The 14,712-nt window shown below is 42.9% G+C and overlaps 1 protein-coding gene and 1 long non-coding RNA gene across 2 annotated transcripts in view; one reads left to right on the top strand and one right to left on the bottom strand.

Moving 5' to 3' along the window:
* tbca (tubulin cofactor a) overlaps positions 1 to 9,940 on the bottom strand; it is a 17,430-nt gene extending 7,490 nt beyond the window's left edge. Inside the window, exons 1-2 of the mRNA XM_076979924.1 lie at positions 9,761 to 9,940; positions 3,900 to 4,005 (exon numbers count right to left, since the gene is read on the bottom strand). Of these exons, the coding sequence (XP_076836039.1) occupies positions 3,900 to 4,005; positions 9,761 to 9,813 (159 nt within the window). The 5' untranslated portion in view covers positions 9,814 to 9,940. The remainder of the gene's footprint in view (positions 1 to 3,899; positions 4,006 to 9,760) is intronic.
* A 60-nt stretch (positions 9,941 to 10,000) lies between these two features.
* LOC143481792 (uncharacterized) lies at positions 10,001 to 12,189 on the top strand. The gene is made up of 3 exons (XR_013122082.1): positions 10,001 to 10,074; positions 11,004 to 11,153; positions 12,077 to 12,189. It is a non-coding gene; the product is annotated as an uncharacterized LOC143481792 (long non-coding RNA).
* Positions 12,190 to 14,712: the final 2,523 nt, after the last annotated feature.

The following is a 14,712-nucleotide window of genomic DNA, read 5'->3' as shown; positions in this document are numbered from 1 at the left end:
TGACGTGTGTCAAACGTCTTGCTCTTGCGAGCCGGCACTTGAGTCCATCCTTCTCTATATTATTTCTCACCGTTCTCTATATTAACGCTCCCGTGCTCACCGCGTTACACAAGCCTTGCACACGAGCTACATTGTGTCCAGTTCGGTCTTCCCCGGCATTCGGTAAAAACCAAAATGAACCCATATTTTTGCCTTAAATGAAGACCGGACAGGTTGAATATCTCTTTCCTCCATGTGTTTTGAACCTTTTCCGCGCATGAGTGTATCCCAGAACATGCTGCGTAAAGTCTCGCGTAATTTTGTAATTACGTAACGCGAGACTTCACCACGACTTAGAATCGATTTTGGGACATTTAAAATCGATTCTGAATCGTAGTAAATGAGAATCGATTTTTGATATATGAATCGATTTTTTGGCACACCTCTACTAAATGTGCACTGGTTTGGACACGTAACATCAACATTAAAGAACGCTTTTGCCTCTAATTACTTTCAAAGGGAATCCCTATATTTTTTATTTGATAAAAAATGCTAGTCAGTGGAAAGTTGTGTTTTTTGCATCTAGTTTGTCTAAGAGTCTTTCTTTCCAACAATAACCCAATTAATTTTTTTTCTTTTTTTGCTGTTTAGCATTTATATTGTTGTTATTGTGCTGTCCGTTGCTGACCAGAAGAGGATGGGTCTCTCCTTTGAGTCTTGGTTCCTCTCAAGATTTCTTCTTTGAGCAAGGTTTCTCTCAAGGTTTCTTCCTTGGGCAGTCATGGTCCTGTGGTAGGGAACTGGTCTTGTGACCAGAGGGTTGTGGGTTCGAATCCCAGGCCTGAGGCCATGACTGAGGTGCCTTTGACCAAGGCACCTAACCCAACTGCTCCCCGGGCACCGGGCTAGGGCAGCTTACCACTCTGGGCATGTGTGCACCACAGCCCCCTAGTAATCACTAGTGTGTTTGTTTGTGTGCGTGTTCTAATTGCACAGATGGATAAATGCGGAGGACAAATTTCGACTGCGGTGAAAAATCAAAATTGACAAATATGGCACATTTCACATTTCCTCATGCTCTAAAGAGTTTTTCCTTTCCACTGTCGCCTTTGGCCTGCTCACTGGGGGCTTGCACTCAGTCATATGTAAAACTGCTTTGTGACAACAGCTGCTGTAAAAAGCGTTATACAAATACATTCCACTTTGATTGAACTTATTTCATTTCAAATACGTTTCACTTTGACTGAACTTATTTTCCTGTACTTCTGAAATTCGCTGCTCGTCATTTGTGCTTTCCGAACAATCTTGTTGAGCAAGTTTCGCTTAATGTGAACACCACGCTTTCTACGTCACTTAACATGATCACACTCCCTACATCACTTATTGTGAATATCACTCTCCCTATGACACATAACGTAAACATCACTCTCCCAACGTCACTTTCTATGTCACTTAACATGAACATCACGCTCCGTATGTCACTTAACATGAACATCACACTCCCTGTCACTTAACATGAACATCACACTCCCTATGTCACTTAACATGAACATCGCACTCCCTATGTCACTTAACGTGAACATCGCACTCCCTATGTCACTTGACGTGAACATCGCACTCCCTATGTCACTTGACGTGAACATCAAACTCCCTACGTCGCTTAATGTGAACATCATGCTTTCTATGTAACTTAATGTGAACATCACACTCCCTGTCACTTAGCATGAACATCGCACTCCCTATGCCACTTTACGTGAATATCACACTTCCTACGTCGCTTAATGTGAACATCACGCTTTCTATGTCACTTAACATGAACATCACACTCCCTATGTCGCTTAACGTGAACATCACACTCCCTATGTCGCTTAACGTGAACATCACACTCCCTGTCACTTAACGAGAAGATCACACTCCCTATGTCGCTTAACGTGTACATCACACTCCCTATGTCACTTAACGTAAACATCACACTCCCTATGTCACTTAACGTGAACATCACACTCCCTATGTCACTTAACGTGAACATCACACTCCCTATGTCACTTAATGTGAATATCACACTTCCTACATCGCTTAATGTGAACATCACACTCCCCATGTCACTTAACATGAACATCACACTCTCGACGTCGCTTAACGTGAACATCATACTCCCTATTAGGGCTGCCACAAACAATTATTTTTATAGTCAACTAATCACGGATTAATTTTTATGATTAGTCGACTAATCGGATCGTACGTTAATTGAATAGAAAACATACAGCTTATCACACTAGAATGCAACGGCTATTATATAACCATCATTAGATTTCAGCTATATGCTAACTAAAAATAAAAACAATTAAGATCATAGTTCATTAAACCTTTAATGAAATATGCAGCTTGTTGCAACAAACAATTAATAAAATAAGTATAAGACACTGGCATAAACAACGCAAAAATAAATACATTAATAAAGAAATTATTTTTTTAAGGTTTTTCTTTCTTTCATTTGTCTCTGGCATTAAACTTAGCTACATTTAAATCAAATTAGGTAGGTACCTGAAACTAAGGAATTATTCACAAAAATAAAGTTTTGGTCTCACTGACGTTACAGAAAACACACGAATGCGTGCTAAGGCTAATGAAACAAATCGCTTTTACAGCTACCACGATAAGTAAGTACTAAGTTAATGCTCTGTTTCCACTAACTTTAGCAGCTAACTAGCGATTTAGATTACAGAGATGACGGTCCCTCCTCATCATTGTCACAATATGCTTCAGGTGCTCGTACATCGCGGTTGTGCTGCAGTGGAAGGAATGTTCTGCCTTGCAGATATTGCATGCATTTCGGAACCCGGCTACGGAACTCAAAAGTGTGGGATCATTTTCCGTAGCCGGGTTCCGAAACGGGTAGCCATTATACCAGTCTGTATAACGTCCTGGGATGTCGTCCACTGTCTACCCCGGTTTCCACTACTGCGCATGTGCGTCAAGGACAGAAAGGCAGACGCAGCAGTGGAAATTGCTGCAGCAGTTTGGAGAGGAAAAAAAAACTGATGCATCAACTATTAAATTAGTCGTCGACTATTTTAATAGTCGACATAATCGTGACTAGTCGACTAATCATGGCAGCCCTACTCCTTATGTCACTTAACAACTCTCGCTTAACATGTCGCTTAACATGAACATCACACTCCCTATGTCCGTCTATGTCAAACTGAAGCGGGACAGAGAGAGAGGGCTCTGCTCAGCACAATCTCACACTTGACACTGGGACACTTTTTGGATACTCAATTACGATGTACACCAGCTCATAAGCTGTGCCCTGTCAGGAGAGCCAAGATGTGCAGATACTAGCATCCGTAACCAGCTTTAATTTACTTCTTTACTTTTAATCATACGCCCACCTTCTTAAACTTCTGAACTAATACACCAAGCCAGTAAACAAACAACTCCAGAGCTGAATAAGCTGCTATTCATTAAGCTTCAAAGCAATTTCATTATTTACATTATATGTAAACATTTTCTTATCAGACTTTATTCCAAACGCTTGTTTTATTCTTTCCAAATGGAAAACTCCGCTGAACGCATTTAAAGCGGAGTGATAAATCACGATTATTCACAGCACTTACGCTGATTAACATTATCAGACGTACATAATTGACTCATATTTTTCCCCCCATTTTTATTTCCACCGAGGTTCTAGCTGTGCTGCATTTCTCATTTGCATAGGACATGTTCCATTTGGGGTAAGAGGCGGAGCCTGCACTCGAGATGGCTTTGTGACATCAAAACTGCTCCACCCCCCCATATGGTGGGGGGAAAATATGCACGACCCAATATATGTGTGCTCATCTTTCTGTCAGCAGGCATTCTGGGCACATGGTGGGGCGTCTGTATTTGTGTGTGTGTGTGTGTGTGTGTGTCATGCTGACCTGTTTCTTGATGACATACTCGTCCCCAGCCTCAGCCTTCAGCCGTTCAATGCGTTCCTCTTGCTGTGTGGCCTCCTTCATGTACAACACCTCCTCCTTAGCCAGCCTGCGGGGAATAGGGGCCTTCAGGAACAGAGCCATGAACACTTCCACCCACCGAACCCACAGTCCCCTCCAGTCCTGCAGACACTAGACTGTAGCGTCACCGCGTTTACCGTGACAGCCGGGCGGAGGCCTGTCGGTCCACTCCCCTGAAGGAGGCCCACAGGAGCGCTGTGCCTCCCCACAGACAGAGATCCCCGCACACATGCCTCTCTTCTCGCCGTCACTGCCGCTCGCCGCATGTCAATCACCGCAGAGCTGCATGCTTATTAGCTCCGGAGGCACACCGCCCGCCCCCTACACACATACACGCCCACACAGCAGTGCCTCGGCTACTTCCTGTTCGCTACGCTAATCTGTCTCTTAACTCCATTTATCTGACACACACACACACACACACACACACACACACACACTGTACTGCCCCTTGTAGGATTAATTGATCATCAATTTAGACCCTAATTTGGACTAAGTCAGGTGGCAAATGGGCCACTTTTACTTGATTGTTACTGAAAACGGGCCGCAGGAACATTGATAAATTTTGATTATTTATCAATTACGGCCAAATGAACTAAATGCATTGAATAAATTCGGGCGGTGATGGTCGTAATGGAGTTTGAAAATATCAGTACTGATAACGATTCTGCCTAATGGTCTTTTTCCGTCTGCCTGCTGCTGCTCGTCCGAATGACACAGCGTCGCGGAATTCATTTTTCATAAAACCGGCGGCGTCTGCGTGTACATGCGTGCGTGTGTGGGGCTGTTCCTCATTAATCAGACACCTTCCAGAGGGGCGTGTGCGTGGGCAGGGCCGCTGTGTGAATCCGCCTGCAACCCTCACTCATATTTTACATCAATTACGCCGGTTTTAACAGACCTCCATCAACACGTGCTGCTCTAACGCTCAACATATGCTCAGGTGAGATTGTCTCGCTAGCACAAACACAAACACACACGCTTATTCACAGTGAGAGGTGGGGAGGGAAAGATGAAGGGGGGTTAGAGACAGACAGACGAATGGCGGAGGGGTGGGGAGGGGGGGGGGCGAAAGGTGCTGAATAATTCCAGTCAGAGTGAAGGACAGGCTAATGAAATCTTGCAGTGCTGATGTTAATTTCTTATTTCTGCCCGGCGACACGGGGCCCCCTTATAAGCAGGGTGGGGCCGGGCTGGACTTTTAAATGGGGCTGCCAGCACGGCATCCCTCACCATAATGGAAAAAGCATCTCTGTGGAAAATGGAGGGAAGAATGAGAGGCGACACACACATTCGCTCTCCTCTAATACTGTAGTTTTGAGGCAGCGAGTCCCCGCCAGCACCCAGCGACAAAAGCAAATTACTGTTGTCATTTTATTAAGGGCATCCGCTGAGCTAGACCTGAAACGGGCGGCTGGATACAACACACACACGCACACACACACACACGTGTACACGCAATCGGGGTGCACACACACACACACACACACACACACACACACACACACATGCAATTGGAGTACACGCACACACGCACAATCGAGGTGCACACACACACACACACACACACACACACACACACAAAAATAAATAAAAATAACACGATTGAGCTTCAAGAAGTGAAAGAAAAAGAACAGAGAGACTCATAGAGAGTGAGAGAAAGAGAGACAGAAAGAGAAGTGGATGATGAGAGAGGAGGGGAGAGGAAGCTTCTGCTGCCCTGGGGTAAGACTGCCCCACTAGACTCAGGGTGCAAGGCAGTATGAGTGGTGGAGCACTGGGCTGGTAGCAGTCACAGTTAAGGACTGGTTTATTACATAAGAAAATTAGAACATCTTACACCAGGAGCTGGTAGGATAGGTTTGGTAGGATAGGTTTGGTAGGATAGGTTTGGTAGGATAGGTTTGGTGGGATAGGTTTGGTGGGATAGGTTTGGTAGGATAGGTTTGGTAGGATAGGTTTGGTGGGATAGGTTTGGTGGGATAGGTTTGGTGGGATAGGTTTGGTGGGATAGGTTTGGTGGGATAGGTTTGGTAGGATAGGTTTGGTGGGATAGGTTTGGTAGGATAGGTTTGGTAGGATAGGTTTGGTAGGATAGGTTTGGTGGGATAGGTTTGGTGGGATAGGTTTGGTGGGATAGGTTTGGTGGGATAGGTTTGGTGGGATAGGTTTGGTAGGATAGGTTTGGTAGGATAGTTTCTGCCTCAAGCCAAGGTCTTTCCAACCTGTTCATTAACAGGACTCCACAGTGATTTTTAAAACCAGAAACGTGTTTTTTTTTTTTTGGTCAAATATGTGAGGTAAACATTTCTACTGGCAGACATAGGTGACAGTCATTTTACACTTCCCAGTGAATATCTGAAAATGACTAGAAAACCAGCCGTTATGCTGGCATTGGTTAGTGTGATAAACTGATGGATACGACGTGTTACGTTTTGATAATATCTCCCCTCTGAACATCAGTGAGTCCATGTGTTCAGTGTTTCCTAACCAACACAACTTGTCTATCCAGACATAGAAATGCGCTGGATGCCAAGCAGACCAGTGTTGGAGCAGGTGGTTTCTGACAGAGCAGAGTAACAGAGTAAAGCAGACCAATGAGTTGAAGACCAGGCGAGTTGTGGCTACGGTTAGCACAGGTCTTCATGTCATCCAGCAGGGTCTACATTACACGACTCAATCTTACCACAAACACATTTTAAACAATTAAAGAAAGAAATATAATTGTGGAATTTAGATTTCACATTAAAGTTCCCTTTAAACTTTCCTAAACAACAGTTCTCTAAAAATAATTCTAACTGAATGATAGAACTGTAATAATAACTGTAACTGAATAATATTCCTTCAGAGGTCATGAGCAAACCATATTTATACATGGTTTAATTGCTGTGATCAGCAAAGCACCATTAAAATGTTCATTTCAATCCAGTACTAAAACCTTTGCACACAAACAGAATGGCAACAATTCAAATGACTGGTGCATGAAGTAGTTGCTACACTCATTTTAAGCACAAATGTTGTCTTCTGCTGGAAGGCAGAATTCTTTTAATGAAAGAAGCCAAACCAACCAAACATTAGCCTATGCCAGGGAGGCTTGGATTTGAAACTGCGATCGCAGGAATGTGATAGTTGGTCTACATGATTTGTTATTAAAATAACACATGTGCTGAAGCTACAATGTCAAATCAGACAGGTGTTTGCATTTCAGGATTTACTATACACAGATTTGAATTCATGCTTTTGAAATCAGAACATTTTCACAATAAAAATGCATTTTAATCCATTTTTTTTTTTAAAGCAAATTGATAAAAAATTCAATATTTTGTCCAGCCGTGGACCATACACATGAAACATGAAGAAGGCTTAGACAGTTGCTGTTACAATGTTTAAATGGAGTCTGAATTTGGCTTTTAGTAAGATGAAGTAGAACAATGAAAATATGATCACTCCAGCAACCAGAGAGCGAGAGAAGGGGAACGTGTGTGCTCTGTGGGCAAGCCCATCAGCCTGGACAAATGAAGAAATGCAATTCAGCAATATAACAGCCACCGGTGGACAAAATCAATAATGCGACCTACAGCCAAGGAGGTGCTGCTCCTGCATGTGTGTACGTGCACGCGTGTGTGTAGCGGGGGGCACCTGGCCCCTCGGTGGAAGGCTCGGGAACCAGGGAAATCTATAGCAGCTAAAGAGCCCAGAACACAGAGCAGCTGGTGCGTCTCCAATCAGATCAATAGGGACGACTGTGATAACAGGAGAGCCGGACGACGGGCGGGAGCAGCGAGACGAGCGTCTGCCGACCCGTCTGGCCCGTTCGTGGCCGTCTGGCCCGCCGCGGCTGCCACCGCCAGCAGAACGACCACGTTTGGAGGTACTAAACCCAGTCAGCCGGGTAAGACGGTCCCCGTGGGTACCGTACTGCATTCCACTGCAGCAAAACTCCAGATCTGATCCACAACAAACAAAACAGTCACCGCAGCAGATGGAGGCATGGGAGGTCAGGGCTGGGGAGTGATGACGCTGATGATCAGGGCCATCATATCTCCCCAATATGTGCTCTGCATAAAGTACGCAGGAGATACGGCAAACAGACTCAAACATATATACGATGATTATACGATAAAAAGATGCTGTGAGAGGCCCAAGATAGCTGAAAATGGACAGCACTGACGTCAATTACAATGTTTCTCTCTGAGTTTATGAGATCATCACTAACGGTACAGGAAGACATGGTGCTGAGTTTATGACATCATCAGTAACAGGACAGGAAGACATGGTGCTGAGTTTATGACATCAGTAACGGGACAGGAAGACATGGGCTCTGTTCGAAATAGACTACTACATACTGGATACTGCATACTGGACTCAGTATATACTGGATACTGCATACTGGTCCTCGTAGTAGTATGCAGAACAGTTTCCAGTATGCGACAAAAGCAAAGCATACTACGGGGTCACGTGAACGTAGCGTTGCATGATGGGATGCAGTACACCACTAAGATAGCTCTGTTCGCGTACTGGAATATTTTGCGGAAGTAGTAGGTCATCCGGGTATGTTTCGCATACTGGAAAATTTCATTTTGGTCACATTCTGCATACGGCATACTGATTTGGGGCTCGATCAGTATGCCAGTAGTATGTAGTAGGCTATTTCAAACACAGACATGGTGCTGAGTTTATGACATCATCAGTAACAGGACAGGGAGCCGGTGTTGGGCACCATCATCAGGCTGCCTCCTAAACAGGTTTTTCCCTCTTTGATCTGGTTATTCAGTATAAAAAACTACAACTGGTACTGGAAATATTACAGAGGTAGCGTAAAATCATTCAGATCATTGTCAAATGATTATGAATGTTGTGTACGGTGGCAATTGCTTGTGTTAGTCTCGCTCTGAATTTGAACAGGCCAATCTCAAACATCTTCGTTAGCATGACCTAAAGTCATCATTCACTCAAGACCAATGATTTTATACAGATTTACTGCACCTCTGGTTGTAAAACATCCTTAGATTTTTTGCTAGAAGTCTAAATTCACAAAATAGTCTTAACAGCATTTTCACTACTATCTCTCAGTGGCTACATATCAGCCCACCTTGTAGTAAGGATTAGGATCAAGTACAGTCCCAATCGAGTAAATCTGACTAATCTACAGATTGCCTGCACCTGACGTGACAGGTTGTGAATGGATCTGATAACTGGAGTAAATGATAATGCTCATAGCATCATCTGCTATGCTAACTTATGCTGTACACATCAACAGGCAAAATAATTTGGATTTTTTAAATATTAACCATTTATATAGCTAGCTAGTGATTAATATACCAAACAAATTAGAAACAGGTTAACAGGTTAACAATTTAACAGTAAACATCAGTGAACACGATTCGTAATGCTACATTACAGTGTCCTGTAACCACCGTTAACCGGTGACTCAGTCAATTTGTATGTTAACCACCTAGCTAGCGTTCGCTACATAAATATCATGAAAACTAGTGTTTTAGCTAGTTTATCCGTTAATAATCTTAATCATTCTTTTATAAAAATCATATTACAAAGAAAGAAAACGAACTGATTGTTGAATACTTCAAGCCAGGCTTCTGTTTGCAGAGCCTCTGCTAGCCATGTGAAAAAGCACCGAGTGAGATTTTGAACGCTGCCGCCATTAAGCGCTCAAACCGGGCGGGATGTCCTCGGCGCTCCGGTGTAGCTGCGGCCTTGCGATGCGCACTTACTATCGAGCCACTTCAAGGTTTCAAATAATATATGGTCATTCATACACTTACCGTTTTACAACTCCAGTCTTGATTTTTATCTGTCGTATTCTTGGATCCGACATTATTTAGCGGTTAAGGAAATTATATGTGATTAGCTGTAATAAGGGGAAAATCTTGCACGAGGGCAGCTGTAGGTTGCTAGCTAACTAGCACAACAAAGCAAGCGGCGAATAGAAACTGCGCATGCGTGACTTGTCTGCCGTCTACGTCCTGTGTAAAACAGTGACAGTGTTTCCATAGTAGCCTGTTCTTGGATACACGAAAAGATCAAATCAGTTCCAGTCATTTGAATCCTTTCTGTAGGCTAATGAATTGACAGCGAGGTAGTTAAACCATGAAATTCACACAGATGACTGAAATAGCAGCATTACGTATTTCATCCCCTGAATGTGTTATCTCATTATCGAACTGTTAGAAGTATCCTGAAATCCTAGGTTATATATATATATAATATTATATTATTTATATATATAAAGCACTGCTTGCCAAACTAAGTACAAAACGCATCGTGTTATCGTGTTTCTCTGGACGCTCGGTGTACTTTACTACAGTTCATCATAGATATTAATACATTATTAATAATTATTCTTTTTAATTATTATGATGATGATGATGATGATGATGATGATGATGATGATGATGAAGATAATGATTATTATTATTATTATTATTATTATTATTATTATTCAGACTTAGCCCTATTATCAAGCCAACTCTGTGCTCCAAAAATATATACATAAATACATATAAATAGGAGGAACACCTAGCCTAATGACTATTAAGATTAAAATAATGTACTAGAAGAGTAGCACAATTAGTATAATTAATAATAGTAGTCGTGGTAGTATTACTAGGGACAATTATTATTTTGTTATTAGTAGTAGTAGTATTACTAGGCAAAATTATTTATATTGCTACAATTAGTAGTAGTATTACTAGGCACAATTATTGTTGATATATCATTATTATTACTATTATTAGTGATGTAGTATTGTTAGGCACAATTATTAGTATTAGTAGTAGTAGTCTTGGTAGTGTGGTAGTAATAGGCTTGGTAGTTATAGTAATAACGTTATGAAATGTATTGTTATAATAATAATAATAATAATGATGATAATAATAATATTAATTATTATTATTGTTATTATTATTATTATTTAAAACAGTAACAATAATAAGGCTAGTATTAGGCGTATTTGTGGCATTGTTATTGCTCCAAGCCTAAACGACGCCGTGGGTGTTTTTTTTTTAGCCAAAAGACTATGACAATCATACTTTCTCCTCCTGAATGACCTAAAAAATCAAACGGAGCTGCTGTCGTGCACCGCGCCTTGCACTGTCTGCTCTACTCCACTCCTTCCGGAACTGCAGTGGACAACAATGACCGCCCCGATTGCCAAAGGTAATGCTTTAGATTGGACCAGGTAAAGTGAGATATGTCGTGCGTGGCAGGAGTTGTCAAACTGCAGACAAGGAGCCAAGAATGATGAATGTCATGGGCGCGAGAGCCCAGGCGCAGAGATATCGGTCCTCCGTCACCCGCTGAACCCGTGGAGCACGTGCAACAACAGTGTCCGGAGTGGAATGATTCATGTTGACGCTCCCCAAACCGCATTAACCAGCCTTTTACCAAAAATAGGCTGATTATAGGCTCATTAGACTGTGGGCTGCTGTACTCTCTGTCAAAAAACAAGCCAATATTAAACTTAGACTTAGAGAATCAAAATGTAGGCATTATATTATAATAATATTATAATGAAACGAGTTCCTTGTTCTTCTTATAGCCAGAATCAAACGTGATCAAACGTGTTACATGTTGTTTAGGCAATAGCATATTTAATGCGAAGAATAGTAAGGTGAAAACTCCAGGCGTAAAAACAAAGCTTAGACCCTAGCCGTAGACTTTCTCGGCGTTTATGTTGTTTACTGAAAATTAATTATTTACTTTGTTTCTGCTTACACAGTGTTTGTTCACAAATTAGCGTGCTTCATATGAAAATGAATCATTACGCTCTTAAATCTCACTATTTTATGTTCACTTGGAAACGCTTCCGAGGGATGGGAGGAAATGCGGGCTTATTAGATAATTTTTCTCTAATGAAATAAATAAATAAAATCATTCGCCATTAACTCTTGTTTCAGCGAGGCTAAAGAGGTTAGAGAGAGAGAAAAAATACTCATTCATTCTCACTGCCTCCGGAACGACCTAATTGATGTAGGATTTCAGATTTGCCACGCGTTAATGCGATTCATTATATCCAAAAGTGACTTCAAAAAGCCAAAGATATTACCTTGTCTAATACATTTTTCTTCCCTGACACACAGATAAGGAGCCTTCCAGCTCACACTCCGCTGAGATGACGGCCGTAAACCGAAGACAGCCCGTAAAAAAGCTTCCCAAAACGAATGCCGCTTTTAAGAAAATCAGACGAGTGGTCTCCCCACCTTTCCCCACTCCCTATCGCCCTCTCTCTCTGTCTGACCGTTGATTATTGGTATTTTCCTAGTTTTCCAAACTAATAAGTGGCACTATCAAGCATTTGGAAGTGCCCAGAGACCGCAGACAAGCTGCTCGGCTTAATTGATATTGAGCGAGTCGCGGGTAGGAGAGAAGGGGCCACTGCTGTCTAATTTGCAGTTTAATCAGCGTTAGTAATGAGAGCGGCTGATTAGCGCTGGGTGGAAATAAAAGAGAGTTACAAGGAACGTCTGTCAGAGTCCGGTGATAATTCAGGACTAATTGTGGTGATTAGAGCAAACTGGATGACTTTGGAGTTTTCTAACGTATAGGCTAGTGTGTGCTTGTGTGTATATTCTGGCATTAACAAAGGCCCTTTCCTAATATTCAATTAAACATTTAATAATATAAATTAACACACAAAAGCGTGGAAAATACTTGTCATATCACAGCGAATTTGAACATCCAAACTACTTAGTCCAGTTGAGTTATTTTCTCCCGTATATACACATATCTTAGGCCTATATCTTTTTCACCTTTAACAGTGGTGGGCTCTCTTTTTAAACTGGTCCACCGTACACGCATTTGCATAACTGAAAAACTGAACTTGAGCCGTGACCTTATTTCTACCATACTTGGTGTTTTAAAATTCACATGGTCCTACTGATTTTGAAAGGCTGTAATACGCTACACTCGTGAGTTTCTATTTCTTTTCACACTTGGTATGCTTGTGCGATCGTGCGTGTGCGCAGACACGCGTGCAAGCAGATTGCAACAGAAATGAGGCTGAATCTTAGAGGCCTTATTATCAAACAAAGCCGCTAATTTATTTTTTTTTAAATCGTTGATGGAATCGGTGGTAAGTGAGGGTAGCATGTATTCCTTGAGACGTGCCTGGTTACTCCCGGAATAGTAAATGTAAAATTAGTGAGAATGTGTGTATGAACGCTGTCGGTCAATTAGCGCGCGGGAAGCAGAAAGGGCGCGAGCAAATCTGCTGTGTCCTCGCGCACGGGGGGCATCTGCGCGAGCAGCCGAACGACGCTGGCACCTGCTGCCATTTATCTCGCGCCCTCGCTCTCTTGCTCGCTTCCCATCTCTCTCTCTCTCCACTTCAAAAGAAATAAAGTTGGAAATATGACATATACATAACAGACATTTCTAATACCGACCTGCCGTCCTCTCAATTCCACACAGGCCAGGCCCAGGGAGAAAAAAATATACCAGGAACAAATGTGAATTTAGATTTTACATCTGTTTCGGTCTGGGAGAACGAGGCGGTTGAAAATAAGAGATATGAGTGAGAAATATCGCTTTAAAGTAACATACTCAGGAGCCATTAGCCTTAAAATAAATACATTTCTAAAATTATGAGGCATTTCCTTCCCGCATAGTCTATCAGTCAGCATTAAATCCCGGGCTTTCAAAAGCTCAGTTTCCATAGTCAACTCCATAGGCCTAGTCATGACATCCTGATGGGTTCAGTGTTTCTCTAATAAGGGCAACTAGAGTACTACGTTTGCGATGCTTTATTCCTGTCGTCCGTACTCTCGTACTAGCCTACCGGAGTGGTAGGCTACTGTTGCAGAACCGCTGCCACGAGAGCCGATCGATACCTGTCCCAGAGGTTATCCATACGCGCTATTCTAATGTCACACAGTAGGCCAAATTGATAGTGATAAATATTTGCCGGAAGATTAGGTGAAGGGGAGCGTGTCTCTATTGTGGCCCAGTAACCTCTGGCGGAGCCGCAGCTCCTCGCGCCGGATCAGGCTCATCCATCGCGTGTCAATGGCTGTCTTGTTGAGAAAATCAGTGAGTAAACACGGCGGACAGGGAGGGGGCTCGCGCTGATTACTCATACAAATAGACCGCGAGCTCTCTCTCCTGCCTACCCCCCCCCCCACCCCCCTGCCTCGCGAGACGCGTCCTCGCGCGCTGACAGGGCTCGTGCTCTCCACGGACACCATCTACGTTGCCCCCCCTCCACCATTTTCCCTCCTGCGGTTCCCACTTTGTCCTCCATCAATCACCGCCATTGTGTCCTGGATGTTAGATAGAGTCACTCAATATCCCCTTCTTCATCGGCGCTCTCTGCCGACATGATGCGCCGTCAGGGCCGAAAAGACGTTGTCTCCAGTCTCCAGAAGGGGCCAGGACACTGGGACTGCCCCTGCACCTGTCTATACCTTTCACTGAGAGAGAGAGAGAGAGAGAGAGAGAGAGAGAGAGAGAGAGAGAGAGAGAGAATTCACACACATCCCCTAGCGGAGTCACGGAGATGATGTGCGTTTCATGTTGTCGGGGAAATATAACATAAGGTCAGGGCTTAGAGACACAGCCAAAGCAGAGCAGCAGTGTGTGTGTTAGCCTATTCTAGTCAACGCGTCAGGAATATATTTTAAGACAACAAAATTACATGGATAGTAGCCCTGAATTAAACTCAATTTGGAAAATTATGCACAGATTACGCACGGTGGCAAATCTCTAAAATGAGATAAAT

This window comes from Brachyhypopomus gauderio, chromosome 18, assembly GCF_052324685.1.
Source record: "Brachyhypopomus gauderio isolate BG-103 chromosome 18, BGAUD_0.2, whole genome shotgun sequence".
In the NCBI taxonomy this organism is placed as follows: Eukaryota; Metazoa; Chordata; class Actinopteri; order Gymnotiformes; family Hypopomidae; genus Brachyhypopomus; species Brachyhypopomus gauderio.
The sequence above is the reverse complement of the archived record's forward strand: the minus strand, read 5'-3'. Positions and strand labels throughout refer to the sequence as shown.